Below are 20,240 nucleotides of genomic sequence, written 5' to 3'. Positions count from 1 at the left end.
CATATCTATATTCATAAGGGATATTGGTCTGTAGTTTTCATTACAGTATTGTTGGAGAAAATAGTATTATTTCTAACTATTTAAATTTATTGAAACAAAAAAACTACAATAAAGATTAAAAAATACTGAGACTTTTTTTGTGAGTTAACATATGGTATACCCTGGAAAATGCTTCATATGATAAGAATGTATATTCTGTACTTGTTGAGTGGAATATTCTGCGTGTGCTTGTTAAGTCTAATTAATTTATAATATGTTCAAATCATCTATTTCCCTTTTATATTTTACATAGTTGAATTTCATCCAGTATTGAAAGTGGGGTGTTGAAGTCTACAACTATAATTGCTGAACATTTCTCCTGTCAATTATGTCATTTTTTGCTGCATATATTTTGGGAATCTGTTGTTGGTATATATATACTTTTAATTGTTAAATCTTAAAAATTGACTCTTTTATCATGTGATGTTCCTTTGTCTATTGTAACAAGTTTTATGTTAACACCTGTTTCATTTAATACTTGTATATCTACTCCATTTCTCTTTCAGTTGCTGTTTTTATGAACTAGCTTTTTTTCTTTTCATTTTCAACTTCTTTGTGTCCTTGGATCTGAAGTAAGTCTATTGTAGACAGGATATAGTTGGTGATGCCTTTTTTTATCCATACTCCTCATCTCTGCCTCTTAATTGGAAAATTTAATCCACTTATATTTAATATAATTACTGAGAGGAAGAAAGGATCTTTGCCATTTTGTTAAAATTCTCCTCCTTACTCTGTCCCTCCCCAGCAATTCTGAGTTATAAGTCAGAGTTTATCAGGGCTTGGTTGCTCTCCCCTTGTTCTGCTATATTCTGTGACCATAACTACTTCTGCTAATCCTTATCTCACATTTATCATCATCATTATTATTTATATCATTCATGTCCCTTGCCATCAAGTTCTAGGATAGGGACTTTCATCTGTGTTGTTCAGAGCTGCATCCCTAGTGCCTGGCTCATGGTAGATGCTCAATAAATACCTATAGTTTACCAAGGAAAAGAGTCTCAGAAATAATAGAAATTCCTTTTACTTCATTAATCTGAAAAAAGGCAAAAGAAATTGCTGGTCTCTTACATTGTATTGCATGTTCAGTGTCTTTAGTTAGAAAATATATAATGACAAAAGGCTATTATGAATTCAGTAATGCTTTTAAAAGAAATAAGTATTTTGTTTACAGCAAAATGTGTTCAGCAGAGTAGTGACTGTATAGGCAAGCACATTTTTATTTAATTTACAAACAGTTCTCATATGGATTTACTGACCTTGCAATGACTGAGTTTCTCTAAGGAATTGTAGCCCATGGATTGTGAACTGTTGTAATTGACTCATTCCTAATCAACTTGAGATTTGCATTTAAATGGGGTTTTTGGGGGGGTGTAATTACTCTACCACAGACAGTTTGATGTAACCAGAAAAACAATAATAAACCAAAACTGCCCTGGGATTTTCAAAGAACTAAAATTATCTGACCTAGCTACTTACTATATTTATGATTTTGGTTATTTAATGTCTTACAACCTCATGTTATGTATATAGATATAACTATAAGAAATATTTTGGTAATGTTCCAGCTACTCAATACATATTCCTTTTTTCTCCTTAATGTAGTAATACCACTGTTTTTAAGGACTTCATCTTTCTTAATTTATTTCTGCCTTTGCTGTAGTTACAGCTTTGCACAGGCACCCAAAAATGTCCAGTCATCTCTGTTCACGGGCCAGCAGGACAGGCCATTATGTTCTCATTTTAGTTCATAGATACAGGGAACTTGGTTGAGCTGGAGCAGAAAATCATCCTTTTCTATCAGATGTAAATTGCCCATCTGTTTTATTTACTTTATTTCTATTTCTTTGGGTCTTCAACATGCCAGACACACAAAATGGAATCATGATATTTCAAACCACTCAGATAAATAATAAAGATCTAGGAATAAAGAAAGTTGTGTTTGCATTCATCCAACATTATTAACTGCAGTTTAAGGAACAGACTGATATTAAGGGAAAAAATAAATAGGCTTAGTTTCTTTGTTCAAAATCTAGTGGATAAAATGCCAAAAAATTGTAGTTTTTAAGCAGTGCAACTTTAGCATTGACAACGATGTTCCTGACTTTGCCTGCAGCTTGTGGGTTGAGAGAAGGGATGCCTTAGAACATCTCTAAAAGATTAGATGTCCCAACCTTTTTGGCACCACAGACCAGTTTTGTGGAGTGTTTCCACAGACTAGGGGTTGGGGGGTGGTTTCGGAGTGATTCAAGTACATTACATTTATTATGCGTTTTATTTTTATTATTGTTACATTGTAATATATAGTGAAATAATTATGCAACTCACTGTCATGCAGAATCAGTGAGAGCCCTGAGCTCATTTTCCTGCAACTAGATGGTCCTATCTTGGGATGATGGGAGACAGTGACCCCCAAAGTGTGTTGGTTATGTCCAGTCTACTCTCGTTTTGGTTCCTGTCACTACACAAAACCCTACTTCACAAAAATAGGATGCTGGAAATGGAAGCAGGCTTTTCAGTGTTTTTGTGGCAATCCCAGGATATTCCGCCTTGACTTTAATTCAGAATGTAAGGGGATGGAGCTTCACTTGCTTGCCCACTGCTCACCTCCTGCTGTGTCGCCCAGTTTCTAATGGACCACTGACCAATACTGGTCTGTGGCCCCAAGGGTTGGGGTCCCTCCCTTAGAATGAACTAGGTTGAGGATTGCAGGAGAACATTCTAGGCAGAGGTCATGCTGTGCTTAAAAGGCATGGAAGCATTGTCATGTGTGTTATGAGTGATCCGTATGGCCAGAACATAGTTTATGTCACAGAAAATGGTGGTGAGAAGACTGAAAAGGTAGTTTGGGACTAGGCTGACCTGTAATGATCTTGCATGTCATCCAGGATTTGAAGTCTTCAGTATTGTCAGTGGAAAGCCAGCAAAGGTTTTAAAACCAAGAAAAGATTAAAGGAGTTTGGCAGCAGGAGTTTGAAGGATGGATGCTGGTAAAGATAGTATAGGGGGATGTTGAAATAGTAAGATGAGTTAAATAAAAGGTAAGAGATATCAGTAGGTAGTGTGATGAAGTGAAAAGAGCCTGGGCTTTAGAACCAGACCTGGGTTTAAAGCTAGGATCTGCCTCATTGTAGTTTTACTGGTATATTGCTTACCATTATTTGTTTTATATAAGTAATAGTTTCTCCTTTTGAGAAGTCTTTGTTCTAAAGCATTTTTTAACTTACTTATTTATTTTTAGAGGGGAAGGCAGAGAGAAAGAAGAGAGTGGGAGAAACAGCAGTGTGTGGTTGCCTGGCTCAGCCCCCACCAGGAACCCAGCCCACATCCCAAGCATGTGCTCTGACCAGGAATCGAACCAGTGACCCCTTGCTTCACAGGCCAGCCCTCAACTCACTGAGCCACTCCAGCCAGGGCTGTTCTGAGACATTTTTTATTTAGCCGAACTATATTTAACTTACTATCTTACTTTCCAAATCAGAGCATACCTAATTTTTACCCATATCTATGAATAATACATTGGCTACACAAGGTTTCATAACCATCAGCATTTTATTTTATTTTAAATATTTTATTTATTTATCTTTAGGAGGGGAAGGGAAGGAGAGAAATATCAATGTATGGTTGCCTCTCGTGAGTCCCCGGCTGGGGACTGGCCTGCAACCCAGGCATGTGCCCTGACTGGGAATCGAACCGCGATCGTGTGGTTCGCAGGCCCGCACTCAATCCACTGAGCTACACCAGCCAGGGCTTCATCAGCATTTTATAAACATCACTCCATTGGCTTTGGCATTTACTTTTACTGATGAAATGACTGGCAGTTTACATCTCTTTTCTCTTAAGTAGAATTAAGTAAAAGTTTCCCTTATTTGGAGCTTTTAAACTTTTATCCTGAAATTCAGTTATTTTCTTAAAAGAGTTCTATGTGTATGTGCTTTCCCCCGAGTATTCTGCCTCAGTACTTCTCAGAGCCCATTAGATAATGAAAACTCAAGACACAACATTAGGAAGTTTTATTTTTTTTCCTTTTCTTCCCACCCATTTTTAAAATTTTTAAATTTATTTTATGGTTTTTGCCTTTTATTTAAAAAATCAGTTTTACAGATACTGAATGTCCTGGCCACCTCCTCATCTCTAACCTTTTTCTCATGATTTCTGTGTCTTAAGATTCACTGTACAATATGAAGACATTTCTTAATTCGGTTTTCTAAATCACTAATTGGTTGTATATTTCCCTACTCAATACCTCTTTTTGGTTATTTTGGTAGTTTTGTTTTTCTTTTTTCTTTCTCTCCCCCAAACACATTTTTTACTCTTTTTTTTCAGAGCAGCTTTCTCTTTAAAAAAGAAAAAAGCTATGCCTCCCTCGTCTCAGTAGAAGTACTATTTATAATTTTTCTTCAAGTTCTAGTATTTTTCTTCACTATTTCATTTAGTTTGGCCATTAGTTATAATTAAGTTGTCGTTTCTCTTCAGTATGTCTGTCTGGTCAGCTTTTTTCATCAGTTCTTGTGCTGGGTTTTTCTGAGGGTGATTGAGTGGGCCAGCAAATGGGCTGCTCAAAATGCTTGGGCCAGGAGCAGGTGCTCAGAGAGAGAGGAAGAGCTTTTCAATTTGTCCAGTAGTGGGATGGGTTGCCTAGAGAAATGAGAAGAGGAGCCTAGTTTTATTTGCTACCTATAGAAGTTCATCCAGACTTCTTTAGTTACATGACACACTGAGATAGCTGGAATATCATTGAAGGGTGATTAATTACCTTGTATTACCTTGGATAGAATATAAAAGATTATAAAATCCGGTGCCTTTGTTTAATTAAATGCTTTCATTTGGAGGCTCACTTGGAGTTCAGTGTAATATTATAAAGTAATATACCCTTGAGTTTTAAACAAAGAATTCCAGATACTGTCAGTGCCCTCTTTGATATGAGGACATTATTTAGTGATTGTTACCAGCAAGCACCTTTGAACTGATATTTTATAAAATAATAATACTCTATTGAAGATTGAACTCTTTTAGACTAAGCGCCAAGTTTTACAAGATACTCAAGGGACCTTGATGTAAAAATTGCTTATTTTCTGTTATGCTCCTAGTTTTTCTTCAGCACTTCTTTGTCTCTCAAATTGCTAATCTCTGTATTGGATATCTCAGAGGAGAGGTTCTCAGTGCTAAGGAGAAGTGCTAAGAGGTTCTCAGTGCTATTTTTTCATTCCATAATATTAGTTCTGTATCTGATATGTTTCTATCCTGTTACTTTTTATGACCTGCATTTACCCCTTTGGTAAGAAATGATGAAAAGATCCTGATTTAGATTGAAGAGGGAGATACGTGAGAAATATTAATCTTCTGTCTTTAGTGTTTGAGAGCTTTCTGATTAAATCATGAACTCAAAATCAGGCACGTAGAGCCCTAGTATAAGAAGAACCTTGTAGGAAACAGGAAAACTTTCCCATCCTTTTTGGAGCACTAAAACTCCTTGAAGAGAGAAGGCATAAACTTACGAAAAGAAAAATAAAATAGGATTTAGATAGCCTATAACAAATTTGATTTGCAAAATACGAGGGAGGATTTTTTAAAAACCCAGAACTTATTTACAAAAAAATACGTATTTATTTTTATTTGTTTGCACTTCAGTCACCTTCAAAGTACTCTCCATTTGATGCAATACATCTATCAAGACTTTTTTCCCCACTGCTCAAAGCAGTTTTTGAACTTGTCAATTTTGATAGCACTGTCTCTGGGTAGAAACAAGGTACTGGGTTAGATAAAACAAGGTGGAGGGGCTCCAGGGCCTTGTGTTCTTCACCTGTGATCTATTCAGTGCCAGCTACTGTCCCTGGTTAGAAGGTAGGGTCTCAGTTAATGTATGTTGAATAACTGTGAATGCATATTTTTAAACAAATTGAAGAGTGCCTTGAAGAAGATCATTTATTTGGGCAGAGGTGAGATGCAAAGGTTTGAAAAAAGATTAGGGGGTAGAAATGATAACTGAACATGTTAGAAAACCAACGTGCCTGGAGCTGTGAGAGTGAGCAGGAAGGTTCTGTGTGAAATAAAGCTGCATGCTAACAGTAGGTTGGGGTCAATTTATAAGCTCCTTTGATTCCTGGATTTAGGAATTTGGGATTCGTTTTTTAAGCCAAGTAGAATTTTTCTGAATAGATGCTACCATTTTAAAGCAGTATTTTGGAAATATAGTCTGAAGACACAGTCCAGGTTGCAGTGAGGAAGAGTCTGGAGACCAGCTTTGAGATGAGTTGTAATATGTGAATTCTTGGAAAGTAGTCATGTCCAGTAAAATTATTAATATTTATTTTATGTAACATATTACCTAAAGGTGCTTTTTAAGCCCTAGTGATTGAAAATAATGACATGGCTGTCTTTTTTAGTATTTATTTAATTTTTCATGACATTTTGTTATTGATCTTCATGGCTTTTCTGTGAGATCATGGTATAAATTTTGAATACATTTGTTCTTTCCTTATTTGCCTTTTGTTAATGTCAAGCATGGCACATGAGACATTCCTTGTTGCTATGCAACTGCTAAATTCAATATTTAATAATAAAACTGAGTGGCATTAAATTCAGTTAAGAATGGGTAGCAAAGTACAGTTTTTCAGTGTAAAATCAATATTTGTGAAGTTTAATGTATTGTTGCAGATATAAGTAAAGGAAGAATGACTTGTTTACAGTTAGTATTTTTATCAAAATTAGTTGTGGCTAAAACTTTGTATTTATGACCAGATTTTTCTGGTTTCATTTTGGTCTTTCCCTTTCACTGACTTTTGATCTGTGATTTGTTTTTGTTTTTTTTTTACTGTCTGTGTGCTATCAGTGAAGTTTTTATTGTTTTTTTTTCTTTCAGTTTCTGCTATCTTTTGTAATTTTTAAAATTCTATCTTCCAGAGCTTTTATTTGTGTGTGTTTTGTTGTTGTTTCCCAGTATTATTTCTCATTGTATATACATTTTTCCTTTTCAGAAATTTATGCTTAGCATGCAAGTTTGGAGTTATAATTTCTTATAAACCGAAGTGAAAACTTGGTTTATTTATTTATTTGTTTTTGCTCTTCAGGATAAGAACCACCTGTGATCTCCTTTAGCTATTTGCAGTGTGTATTGGTACTTTCAAGATACTGAAATAAAATCAGTTCCTTTTGGGGGGTAGGAGGGCTTTAGAGTTGGAGAGAGCCCGTGGGATTTTTTTCTTTTTTTAAAGACTAGTGTTGAGAAGATCTAGTTTGCAGAGGTAGGTTGTATCTAGCAATTCCATCTTACTCTCTTACCTACCACCATCTCCCCATCCTCAAAACCCCCAGTGCAACCCCTTCTTCTCCTTAGTGTAGGGAAGAAAGCCCATAGTAATTTAGTAGGAAATGTTTTAATTATAGTAGGGAAATAATTAACAGGCATAGATACCTCCCATTTTTTTAAATGAGTAGTTTGATCTTGCTAATGTTCTTGAAATAATTTTGATGGAAAGAACTAAGGCTTGAGGAACAGTTGCTCCTTAATCATAAATGGAAAATCTAGAATCTAGAAAATAGTGTAGAAAAATCAACTTTCAATAGTGTAGATACTATAAATTCTAGGGATTACTCTATTGAAAATTGCGGCTCAATACTAAGGACAAAGAAGTTCATAAAATTAGTGTTACTTTTTAAAAAAATAAATTTTTAAGAATATATTTTATTATGCTATTACAGTTGTATGAATTTTTCCTCCTCTCTCTTCCTCTGCCAGGGGAGGAACCCCCCTCCCCTCCACCCATGCCCCCCACTTAGTTCATGTCCATGGTTCATGTGTATAAGTTCTTCAACTCCATTTCCTGTACTGTTCTTAACCTCCCCATCATATTTTGTACCTACCAACTATGCTTCTTAATCTGTGTTCCTTTTCCCCCATTCTCCCCCTTCTCTCTCCTACCTGATAACCATCCAAATGATCTCCCTATCTGTGGTTCTGTTCCTTTTCTGGCTGTTTGCTTAGTTTGTTTTTTTAGAGTCAGTTATTGATAGTTGTCAATTTGTTGCCATTTTAATGTTCATAGTTTTGATCTTATTTTTCCTAAATAAGTCCCTTTAATATTTCATATAATAATGGCTTGGTAATGAGGAACTCCTTTAGCTTTACCTAGTCTGGGAAGCACTTTATCTGCCCTTCAGTTCTAAATGATAGCTTTGCTGGATAGAGTAATCTGAGTTAGGCCCTTGCTTTTCATCAGTTTGAATACTTCTTGCCATTCCCTGGCCTGCAATGTTTCTTTTGAGAAACCAGCTGACAGTCTTATGGGAACTCCCCTGTAGGTAACTAATTTCTTTTCTCTTTCTGTTTTTAAGTTCTTCTGTTTATCTTTAGCCTTTGGCATTTTAATTATGATGTGTCTTGGTATGTTCCTCTTTGGGTCCAACTTGTTTGAGACTCTGTGCTTCCTGAACTTGTCTATTTCTTTTGTCAGATTAAGGAAGTTTTCTTTCATTATTTTTTCAAGTAAGTTTTTAATTTCTTGCTCTTGATTTTCTTCTTCTGGCACCCCTGTGATTTAGGTGTTGGTATGTTTAAAGTTGTCCCAGAGATTCCTAAGCTTCTACTCATTTTTTTAAATTCTTATTTCTTTATTCTGTCCCAGTTGAATGTTTATTTCTTCCTTATGTTCTAAATCATTTATTGGATTCTCAACTTCATCCTCTCCACTGTTGGCTCCCGGTAGATTTTTCTTTATTTCACTTAGTGTAACCTTCACTTCTTCCCTTATGTTTTTTGCCATACTCAGTGAGTTCTTTGCGCATCCTGACCACCAGTGTTTTGAGCTCTGTATCTGATAGGTTGGTTATATCCATTTTGTTTAGTTCTTTCTCTGGGGTTTTGTTCTGTTCTTTCATTGGGGCCATATTTCTTTGTCTCTTCAATTTGGTAGCCTCCCTGTGTTTGTTTCTGTGTATTAGGTACAGCTATTTTGACTGCCTGTTTAGAAAGGGCACCTGTAAATTGGGAGTGGCGGAGCCCTAGGTAATCACCAGGGTGGGACAACCCCCTTCACCACATTGTGGCTCTGTGGCAGGAGGGCGCAGAGAAGAGGCAGTGCCACTGCCTGGCTTCTGGAAGTTTACCCCACACTTAACCCATTTCCAGTCACTTCTCCTACTTCCCATATGTAACTGGCACCCTTCCAGCTGTTGTCCTGGTGGCAAATCCCAGTGGGTGGGTTATGTATGTTCTAAGTCTGTGCAGGCCCTTTAAACAGACTCTCCTGAAAATCCAGCAATTTCTTCCCCCACCCCAACTTCAACTGGTTTTTACAGCCGGAAGTTATGGGGATTCACATTCCCGTTGCTGGAACCCTGGGCTGGGTTTGCTTGCTCCCAAGGTATCCCTCCTGATTTTTATCCATCACATGTGAGTGTGAGACCACCCATTTTGCTACCGCCACTACCACCGCCACAGCCTCTCCATGCCATACCCCATTTCCATGCCTCTCCATCAGTCTCTGTGATTCCACCCTTTCTTCCCATGTGAGTGAATGTGGCGTCTTTAAATCCCTGGTTGTCCGACTTCCATATAGGTCAATTTTCTGACAGTTTGGGTTGTTACTTGTTTTTAAATATAGTTGTAATTCTCTTTGTGGTTGCATGAGGAGGCGAAGCATGTCTACCTAGCCTTCATCTTGACTGGAACTCTAAAACTAAAATTTTTATTTATTGATTTTAGAGAGAGAGAGAGGAAGGGACAAAGAGTGGGGGAGAGAGTAAGAGGAAGAAATAGAAAGAGAGGTGGGGCACAGAAACATGAATTTGTTGCTCCACTTAATTAAGCATTCATTGGTTAATTCTTACATGCCCCCTGACTGGGATTGATCCCTCAACCTTGGTGTTATGGGGTGATCTTCTAACCAGCTGATCTGCCTGGCCAGGGCACAATGTTGTTCTTACAACCAGATAAAATACTGTTTCCAGGGAACATCTTATCTGACCCTGTACCTTCCAAACATTTTATGGTGATTGGATTTGTGATAAGGAAATGATACCTGTGTGTGGACTGACATATCCCCCTGTCTATAGTATTTTAAATTAGTGTTCACTCTCTTTTGAACATAAAAGTACTTTTTAATCATTAAAAATTGTAAATCCTTAAATGATACGTTATGTGACAGAATTCATAGTGCTCCTAACTAGTGTTACTAGAAATTCAGTAACACTTTTTATACTTTCTTAATTAGAGTAACATTTCTATGTATTTGAAAAGTAGTATGTACACAGAATACACAAGATACAGTGACTCCTCCAAAGGTTACAGTTAAAGTACATAGGGATTCATGTATCCCTTATAACCCTTTGGGACTCAGTGAGGTACATCACACATAGTTTGGGAACCACTGCGCTAATCCGTTATTTCTGTAATGTTGTGTAAAGGTACAGTCTAATTCCCTTCCTCTTTTTCCTTTTTTTAAAATTTTATTTATTTATGTTTAGAGAGAGGGGAAGGGAGGGAGAAAGAGAAACATTGGTGTGTGATTGCCTCTCCTGCCACCTCCAAATGGGGACCAGACCCACAACTCAGGCATATACACTGACTGGGAATCAAACCAGCAAGCCTTTGGTTTGCAGGCTGGCACTCAATCCACTGAGTCACACCAGGCAGGACCTTCTTTTTTCCTCTTAATAACTAACCCATAGAAAACAACAAGATGACAAAGATATTTTTAAACTGTTATTTGTTGCATTCATCAGCAATATTTGACTAAGTAAATTAGAAACTGCTTAGTGTATGTTTCATTTTCTACTTTATACTGTTACAGGATGATAGTAGTTTAAACATTTATGTACAGGTATATTTAAATTTCTTCTTACATTTTTGGTATGTGTAATTAGTGGTTTCTAGCATCATAAGGAACCAGTAAGTAGTTATTGCGACAGTGTGAAATAATCAAATAAGTATTTTTCTGTTAAAATATGCTATTTTTCCCTGTAGTGATATAGGTGTTGTTTTCAGTACAAATTTTCCCTCTTCAAAAAACTATTAGCTTGAAAATTTCTTGTGTCCATTGACATTTAGAAACATGGTATTTTGATTAATCCACAATGTTGTGGCAATTTTAAAGCAGTTTGACTCTTTCATTGGGAACTGTACCTTTTAAAATGGAGTTTGAATGTTTATGTAAAGAGCTTATTTGAGATTTTGCAAGATGGTAAGAGAATCTGTTAGTTTCCATTCGTCATTGATTATTTCTAGCACTGTCTGCTTTGTATTCTGGAACGTGTTCTGAATTTGTATTGAATGTTAATCATTGACAAAAATACAGATTCTCCTTTTAGATGTGCCATTGACAACTCTTTCCTTAGCATCTCTTCAGTAATAATCTGGGGATCCTCAAGAACTGGAAAAAACACCATCATTTTTTGTGTAACATTAATCTTCAATTACAGTAGGGAATACTGTAATAATGGATTTTTTCATCCTTTCAGGGTTTGAAAGTATTCTTGAAGGGCTGTTTGGACCTGCATTATTAAAAGATCTGAGTTTATTTAAAGGTATTCAAAATCTTTTTTTGATATTTAAAAATCATCCTGGTGACATGATACCTTGATGATTTAATCCTCCTCCTTTTTATTCACAATTTATGTTGGTTAAAGCTACATCCATGTGAGCATCTTTTTGTGTTTAGTTGATAGTACAGATACTGGTATGAATATGGTACATTAACTAGTGAGTAGTTGCTATTAAGATTCTTAACACAAATTGGAACCTGTCTACTTCTTAGTGAGGATTTTTTGTTGTTAAAATAACATTTTGACAGTCTCGTTTGTTTCCTGAAAAATGTTGGTGACTATTAATTTTTTTATTCCTACTGTTTTTGCAGACTGTGAACCTGAAAGCATTTCTGATTGGACTTTTGATGAAAATTGTCTGTTCTGTTGCTTGAGAAGAGATAAAGTGAAGGTAACCAAGAATCTCATGAAACTTGTCTAGTGTGACATTTTGTAGTTTGGTGTTTTTTTTTTTTTTCAGAATTTGATTACTTTTTTTGAGACATAGGAAAAGGAAGGTATGAATCCATATTTATTTATAAAGGATTTGACAGTAACTTAGTTTACAATTTAGTGTTTCTAGTCTGTTGATTAGTCTGTTCAGAATCTATGTTCCAACATGCATTGCTTTTATTTATATAATTCACTAGGCAGAATAATTAACTGGGTCTCAAACTTGTTTATTTTAAATATGAAATGTATGATAATTCAAGTAATGAGAGTCATTTGTACAAAATGAACAGCAACATGGATCTGGATCAAGTAGTTACTAATTCATGTATATTTATGATATGTGGTTTATGTTATAGTATTATAGGATGTTTCTTCATAATATCTGAGCATGAATGTTGTTAATATTCAGTTGCAGAAATTGGCTACCTTTGGGTTTGTGTTTTAATGCTTTGTATTAAATAAACAAATAGAATTTTGGTTTAGAAACACTTCAGCTGTTGGAAAATTTATTAGTAATGGTTTTCCATCTTACGTTTCTTTTCATGATATTTCTATTTCTAGTTTTAAAGCTTTGGAAACATTTTGAATTCCTTCCTCTGCCTTGTACATATCTAACTTCAAATCATTGACCAGGTTCTGCTGGTTGTCCCATCATACCAAATTTCATTCTTTTTTCCCACATTCATATAGTTCAGACCTTTAGCATTATTCTGAACTACTGAAATAGCGTGACTGGTCTCTCGGCATTCTTCAGTCTGTTAAATAAACACTGCTACAGTGTTAACCTCCTTCTCCCTGACCCTCACCCCTCTAATAATGTGGACAAGTTACTCTACTGAGTCTCCATTGACTTCTCATTGTCTTTGTATTCATTAGCCTAACACTCGGTTACTTAGTACCTTCTTCCATTCAGTCCATTTCTTTTTCTAATGCTGCCCCACTAGTTTTCTATGCATTTTTCTATCAGCTAACCTGGTTTGATCATTTGTATTGAGCAATATGTGTTTACTATTTGGATTACAGCATTGTATACCCATTATTTTCAGTGGTTTAAAATTCCCTTGCTGTTACTCTTAGCTTAAGGCCCTCCTTTACTATAAAGGTGTGCCTTTGCTCTTATTACTGTTTCAGCCCTTCATACTGTTGTGTAGATATTTTACCATGTAAAAAAATAATCGAAGTTATTTTTCAGTTAATACTCTGCCTTATTTTGTTCATCCTTTTCTATGTTTGAATTTTGTATTCCTGACTACACTGTCAGCCTCTGAAGACTGAACCATGTTGTAGGCTTTGTACCCTTGCATATAACCACTGTATCACCTTTAACCATTGTTGGCAAGTTGCATTAAAATCTGAAAGCAAGTTGAAGAGCTTCTTACGATTCTTCTTTTGTGACATCTTTTACTTGCCTACTATAAGAAAAAGTTGTGACTATTCATGGTGGTCTGTTTTGGTTTTGTTTTGTTTTGTTTTATTAATTAATGAGGAAAGTGTTTTGAAATTTAACATGGTTTGAAAAAGAGAGACCATCAAATTAAGCAACTGCCGATGAAGTTGAAGTTCATCATTTTAAACTCTGTGTGTGTTTGCATTTGTGTTGACATGTTATGACTATTTATTGAACATGTCACTTTTAATCCTCACCTTGAGGATATAGTTATTGATTTTAGTGAGAGAGGAAGGGAAGGGAGAGAGAGAAAAAAAATATTGATATGAGAGAGGAACACCAATCGGTTTGCCTTCTCTACATGCCCTGACTGGGTATCAAACCTGCAGCCTAGGTATGTGCCCTGATCAGCAATAGAACCCGCAGCTTCTTTGTTTGTGGGACGATGCTTCAACTAATTGGGCCACCCAGCCAGGGTGAGCATTTAACTGGGTAGAATGGGAGTGACTATTAATTGCCTTTTTTCAAGATAGGATCAGGCAGAAAGCTTTTCTATGTTCAATAGTTGAGTTCAGTGCATTCTTCTAATGTGATTGAGCTTGCCATTGGCATATGAGGATAAAATATTGTATGAATATCTTTAGAAGAAAGTACAGAAATAACAAAGCACGGTAGAATCATGTAGCATTTGAAACAATTGTTTTTACTGTTTTTAGTCCTACAATTTTTAGTTGGTTTTCTAATTAGAGTATTTCCATTTGACAACATGTCTAGTTCTGGGAAAGCGGTTTTTGTCCACTAGACACTTCACTACCTATACTTTGGTGTTTATTTTCTTCAGAGACAGCTATAACATCTATAATGGAAAATAGGAGAAGAAAGAGCCTAGAAAATGTAAATTGTGAAGTATATATCTTTAGTTGTATTATATTTAAAGTGATTTGTGCTTACGTTTTAAGGCTGTAAGTTTAGGATTCCAAAAATGACAGAAATATCTGGAAAATATGGTAACAGCCAGTAGGTGGCAGCACAGCATGATGTTGGAATCTTGAGTTTTGAGGTTGGCAGTGAGAAAATCTAGATAATGTTTTGAAAAACTGTTAGAATTATTTGTCTGATGTTTTGGAAAGAGGAGGAAGTTATACATATTTTTTAGTTATTTGAATTTTCAGTGCATACTGAAGCTGTTAAAATGGATAAAATAAATACATTATTTATATTTACTTTTTAAAATATGTGGGTGAAAAATACAAAGTAGCTTCTTTGGAAAATAGAGCAGGGGTTCACCTAGAGATTAGTAAAGCATTTGTTGATCTACACTTCAGAATCCTACAATTAGAAGATACGATTGACCTTTGAACAACATGGGTTTGAATTGTGTCGGTCTACATAGACATGTTTCCCCGCCCTCCCAGTAAATACCTGTACTGTTTTCCATCTGTAGTTGGGAGTCCACTGACTATATGCATTTGATCCATACCATTTTGTGTAGAGGACTTAAGCATATGTGGATTTTGGTATTCACCTGGGGAGGGGGGAAGTCCTGGATCCCTACCCCACAGACACCAAAGGACAACTTATGTTTTGGGGGTGTCAGAAGTAAGTTATACATGGATTTTTGACTGTGCCAGTGGGTTAGTGCCGTTAAACCCTGTGTTGGTTAAAAGTCAGCTGTATAACTTGTAAGGGAAAGGCAACTGACATTTTTTGAGCATGTACTATGTGCTGGTTACTTGTATTTGTTCCCATTTAATTCTCCCAAAAACCCTATAGATTGAAGACATCTCAGTTTTATAAATAAATAGGAATAGTCAGAATGACTAAGTTATGGGCAAAGTCGAATAGCTGGGCTTTGATCCATGTTTGAGAATACAGGCATTTGTATAACAAAGCAAGGGACAGGAATTTGGAAAGTGGAAAGCAAGAATTAGGTAGGGCTTGGAATTACTCAGTTTGAAAGAGAGTAAGAATGTAAATGGACATGAGTGTGTTTGAAGTGGACACTCTGAGCTGTTTTAGGAATCTCTTAATAAGTGAGTATCTGCCTGGCTGCCTGGCTTGCTTGTTTGCTTCTTTCCTTCCTTTTATGTTTGTTGAGCACATAGTAGGCACTCAGTAAAATATTTACTAAATGAGTAACAAAGAGGTCAGGAGGCTTAATATACTGGAGAATTACAATATGAATAGCTAACTGTTTTGAGTGCTTACCTGTACCAAGCATATTTACTCAAGGGGCTTTTATACTTTCTTTGCCTTTTTAAAAAATAATTTTAGACTTATAAAACAGTTACAGTTATTTAGCAATAATTAGAGCAATAATTCCTGTATAACCTTTACCCAGATTCCCCCAATGTTAACATTTTATGTAACCACAGTACAATTATAAAAATAAGGAAATTAACATTGGTGCAATACAACCATCTAATTTGTAAACATTTTAAAATTCACCATTTGTCCTAGTAACCTAGTCACCTTTCTGGTTCAGGATCCTATCTAGCTCATACTTTGTATCTAGTTGTCATGTCTTCTTAATATCCTTTAGTCTGGAATGGTTCTGTTTTTCTTTACCTTTCATAATGTTGACACTTTGGAAGAATACTGGCAAAATGATTTCTAGAATGTCCCTCAATTTAGTTTGTCTGATGATTCCTCATTGTTAAATTCAAGTTACTAATTTTTGGCAAGAATACCACAGAATTGATGTCATATCATCCTTAGTACATCATATCAAGAAGCGCATAGTGATGTTTACTTTCATCACTTAGTTAAAGTGGTGTCTGCCAGTTTTCTGTGGTATAAGGTTTCTGTTTTTTTTCCTCCCTGTTGTATGTAATAGGCATCTTGTAAAGAAGTACTTTGAGATTCTGTAAATATCTTTGTCATCATACTAGTTTCTCATCCATCATATAATAATTTTAGCATCCATTGATGAATCTTGCTTGAAAAACTTACTGTGGTAATGATGATTAGTGATGATTTTTTAAAAAATATTTTTGTCTGGTGATTTTCTATTTCTATTATTTCTTCTTCCTCTATTAGTTTCAATTCTACTGTAAGAGAGAACTTTCCCTTCTCCTCCATTTATGTAGTTATTTGTTTACTTACCAGTATAGACTCATGGATTTGTATTTCATTCTATTCAGCATAACCATTATTTATTTTTTAGTTGAAAATATCCTAGATTTGGCTATTGAAAGTCTTTGCAAATTGGCTCCTTATCTTTTTTCACGTTTCTATCATTTTTTTTCTAGCACCTTATTTTTTGGTACCAAAAATGTTTCATGCTTTTTTAAAAAAAATTAATCTGTATTGTATTTTTTTCCACTACTATTTAGTACCCTTACACCCTCACCTTCCAGCAATCATCACATTGTGTCCATGTTCATGAGTCCCATTTCCTTTTTGTTCAATCCCTCAACCCCTTAATCTCTGCCTGCCCCTCCCGCTCACTAGCTGTGATCCTGCTCTCCATCTGTGAGTCTCCCCCGTTTTCCTTGTTTGCTGTTCCTATCCTGACCTTGGCTTTCTTCAGGGAACCTTACTTAGTTCCTTTATTTGGAGAATTATATAAGAAAGCAAGGTTTGGGCACTAGGGGTATCCATTGCTGCTAGATCATGATTGCTTCTAAGCCTGCTCAGTTGTCTGAGCTAGGAAATATGTTCACTTAAATATAGATACACATATGCTTCTATATTTCTTCCTATGTTTATTAAAAACCATTTCATTAGACTTTTAGTAACTGCAGGATTGTGTTGATAATATAAAAAGCTGATCTAATAGTGGTGAGAGGTGCTGGAGAGATAGGAAGAATAAAAAATTACTGTCAGTATTATTATCCCTAAAAATGGACTGATTCTTAATGATCTTAATTGATCTGTGGTATGGCTCTTCCTGTGATTGGCTGATACAGAGATAGCTGTTGTACAGAGCAGGAACAGTTTAGTGATTAATGATAATGGTAAATAAGATATTATACCAAAATAGAAAATGTTTAGGCTCTTAAGAAGTTTATTATAAGACTTGGTAAGTTTTGTATTTGACTAGCACATTAGGAAAATGTTTTAAGGAGTTAGGACTTGGGCTGCTTTTGAAGAATATGTGGGTCTAGATAGGCAGAGATGAGAAGGACACATCCTGGGTGGAGCAGAGCATTTATTTTTAAAAGTAACTCATGATAAAACTGGAGCAGGATTATAGATATTCTTCAATGCCCAGCTAGCTCAGGGATCATAGTTACATGGATTTACATATTAATAGTTATATCTAGATCCTTTTTATGTTTATCATCATCATGTTGTGTTTACGGTGAATGTTTCATAATTTCTGTTTTGTGAGTATACATTAATTAGAAGTTTAGAGCTATCCTTTTAACATTTTAATTACTATTTTTGCACATTGAAAGTTTATAGTAAGACCAGATGCTAAATCTAATTATTATTTTCTTATTGTATTCTACTATATGTATTTATATTAAGTATATTAATTTGGGCATATCCAATGCTGTTGATAGGACTTGTCTGACATATGCCGAAGAGTGCCACAAATTAATATGTATTCACAGTACCTATTGTATAAAAGAAACTGTGTAAGAAAAATACATCAACATAGTTCTGTCTATTAGGAATGAAGAAGAAGAAGCGAATATAAGATGTTTAAAGGATATTTATTTATTTATGAGAATTAAATAGATAACAGAGCAGAGTAAAATGAATACCACAACTTAGTACATGATTAAATTAATTTTTCAGTGAATTGTACAAATCTAAATTGTGAGACCTAACCTCATTGTCTATCCAGAGGCCTTTTTATATATATTATTGTAAGGTACTAAGGAAAACACTTGACACAATGAATCAGCGCTCAATCTAAGTTCTCATTAAACAAAGGGGTTTATTAGTTTGTTTTTTTGTTTGTTCATTACTCCCAGTCTGTGCATTTTTCTCTTAAAAAAAAAACACTTGGATAAATTGATTAACTCTGATAAGTAAATGATTAACTCTGTTCAATTTTATGTGGTCAGAGTTAACCAGTAGACTAACTACTGGAACATTTATTAAATGTCTGGTTCTGTGGAGGCCAGAGAAGTAAAACACAGATCCCTTCTTGCTTATGGAATGCTGGTGAGACTGTGGTGGCTAATGTAATGAAAGGGGATTTAAATTAGGAAGGTTTAACTCATCCATCCTACCTGTCCATAGCCAAGTCTCTGATATAGGTAGGAAACACTGAGAGTAAAATCCACTCCCTTATTCTCCTGTGAGTTATTTTAAAAGGTAATGGAAGAAATTAAAAGTACTACAGTGATTGGTAGGTGCAGTGCATGACGCTGGAGTTGCTTAATCTAGGAGGTGGAACTCAACCTGAACCTTAAAAGGAACTGTGTTTTAGAAAGATTGATTTGGTTCATTTTTAGGAGGTAATGGAAAGGCATTTATAGTGAGAAAATTATAGGAGGCCTTTGTAATAATCCAGAAAAGGAGCCTGAGATACAGCGCCACAGCTGTGAAGATGCATAAGAAGGGTAGAGAACCTAGAATCAAGACTTGTCAAAACTTAGTGATTACTTGACTATAGGAGTAAGGGAGAGGGTAGTGTTAGTGGCTATTTGGCTTTCCAAGCCAGGATGACTCAGCATGGTGAATAGAAATTAAAAAGTAAGAAGGGGAAAGGCATAATGGCCATTGGCCAGTTTTTAAGCTGAGGATAATGAGGTTATTAGCTGGAATCTGTTTGTGGTAGAAATTAACATTTAATTGGAAGTGTCCAGTAGACCGTTTGGTTGTGGAAATTGAGTTGAAATATGAGATCTAAGCTGAGGACATATTTGGAGGGTTTCTCAGTACATTTGGTGTTTGACATATTCGAGCAGATCAAGTGAGTGGTAAAACACAATAGTGAGAGTTAAAAGACCTTTATTTTAGGAAGTAGGATGAAAATAAATGAATTGCACATCTTGAATCAGCTGTCTTTCTGGCCCCTTACTGCTTCAGTAGGGGGATGGGTTTTCCTGTTTGTTGCACTAATGTGGACTCCTATGTCTTTTTCCAAATGGGCCCTAATTGGGTTGAGCAGGTAGCCCAGACATAATTTGACAGGCTTTGAGAAAATAGCTTTTCAGGAATACAGTTATGGGAGCCACACTTTAAGTCTGACAGGGTTAAAGAATAAGGGGATATTGTGGGAATTAAGAAATGAATATACAAAAACTACTAGTTTGAAAAGTTGTCAGTGACAGGAATGATGAAGAAAACAGAACCATAGAAAGAGTAGGCACTTGGTCTAAGTTAAAACTTTTGGGGGGAAAGTCTTTAAATAATATTTATACTCTTGGAGGAGAAGAAATTAAAGCTATTAAAAGAAAGAAACAGTAGAAAATGGCAGGATTGTAAGAGAAGCAATAAGAAATTAGTTACCGAACAGTGATAAGAGATTCCTGTTGAAATTAGAATATAGTCAGGGGTAACTGTAGGAGTTAAGCGTTTGCCAGACATAAGTGAGGCAAGAGTGCCTCAGTGTAAGGACCATGGCTAACTGGCTTGCAGAAAAACAGCAAGAAACTCTCAGATATGAAGATCATGTTTAAAAAAATTACAAGGGGGAATAGGCTGTAGTAACTGTACTGTCTTCAGTTGACTTGCTTCTTAGACTTCTCTAGTTATACTAGCCACAAAAAATAGTTTCAAGAAATAAAGTAAGATGGCTTTGTCCAACAATGCATTTTTTTAGTTATTACTATTTTCTTTTTTCAATTGAGATATAATTGGCATATAACATTAGTTTCAGGTGTACAACATAATGATTCAATATTTACGTATATTGCAAAGTAATTACCACATTAAA

General features: G+C 35.4%; 1 protein-coding gene across 8 annotated transcripts in view; it reads left to right on the top strand.

Annotated features, from left to right (window-relative positions):
* LCOR (ligand dependent nuclear receptor corepressor) overlaps nt 1–20,240 on the top strand; it is a 140,999-nt gene that overhangs the window by 56,337 nt on the left and 64,422 nt on the right. For 6 of the 8 annotated variants that reach the window (XM_037050838.1, XM_037050832.1, XM_037050833.1 and 3 more), the window contains one exon: nt 11,892–11,971. Coding sequence is in view for 3 of the 8 variants with exons in the window: in XM_037050832.1 (XP_036906727.1) it covers nt 11,892–11,971 (80 nt within the window). In the remaining 5 variants the exon portion in view is untranslated. Of the gene's footprint in view, nt 1–11,496; nt 11,563–11,891; nt 11,972–20,240 lie in introns of all 8 variants that reach the window. The other 2 variants (XM_037050836.1, XM_037050837.1) reach the window with 1 other exon arrangement.

The sequence above is a fragment of the Sturnira hondurensis genome, unplaced genomic scaffold (genome assembly GCF_014824575.4).
Source record: "Sturnira hondurensis isolate 20B ecotype Veracruz unplaced genomic scaffold, ASM1482457v3 Scaffold0006849, whole genome shotgun sequence".
NCBI lineage: Eukaryota > Metazoa > Chordata > Mammalia > Chiroptera > Phyllostomidae > Sturnira > Sturnira hondurensis.
The sequence above is the reverse complement of the archived record's forward strand: the minus strand, read 5'-3'. Positions and strand labels throughout refer to the sequence as shown.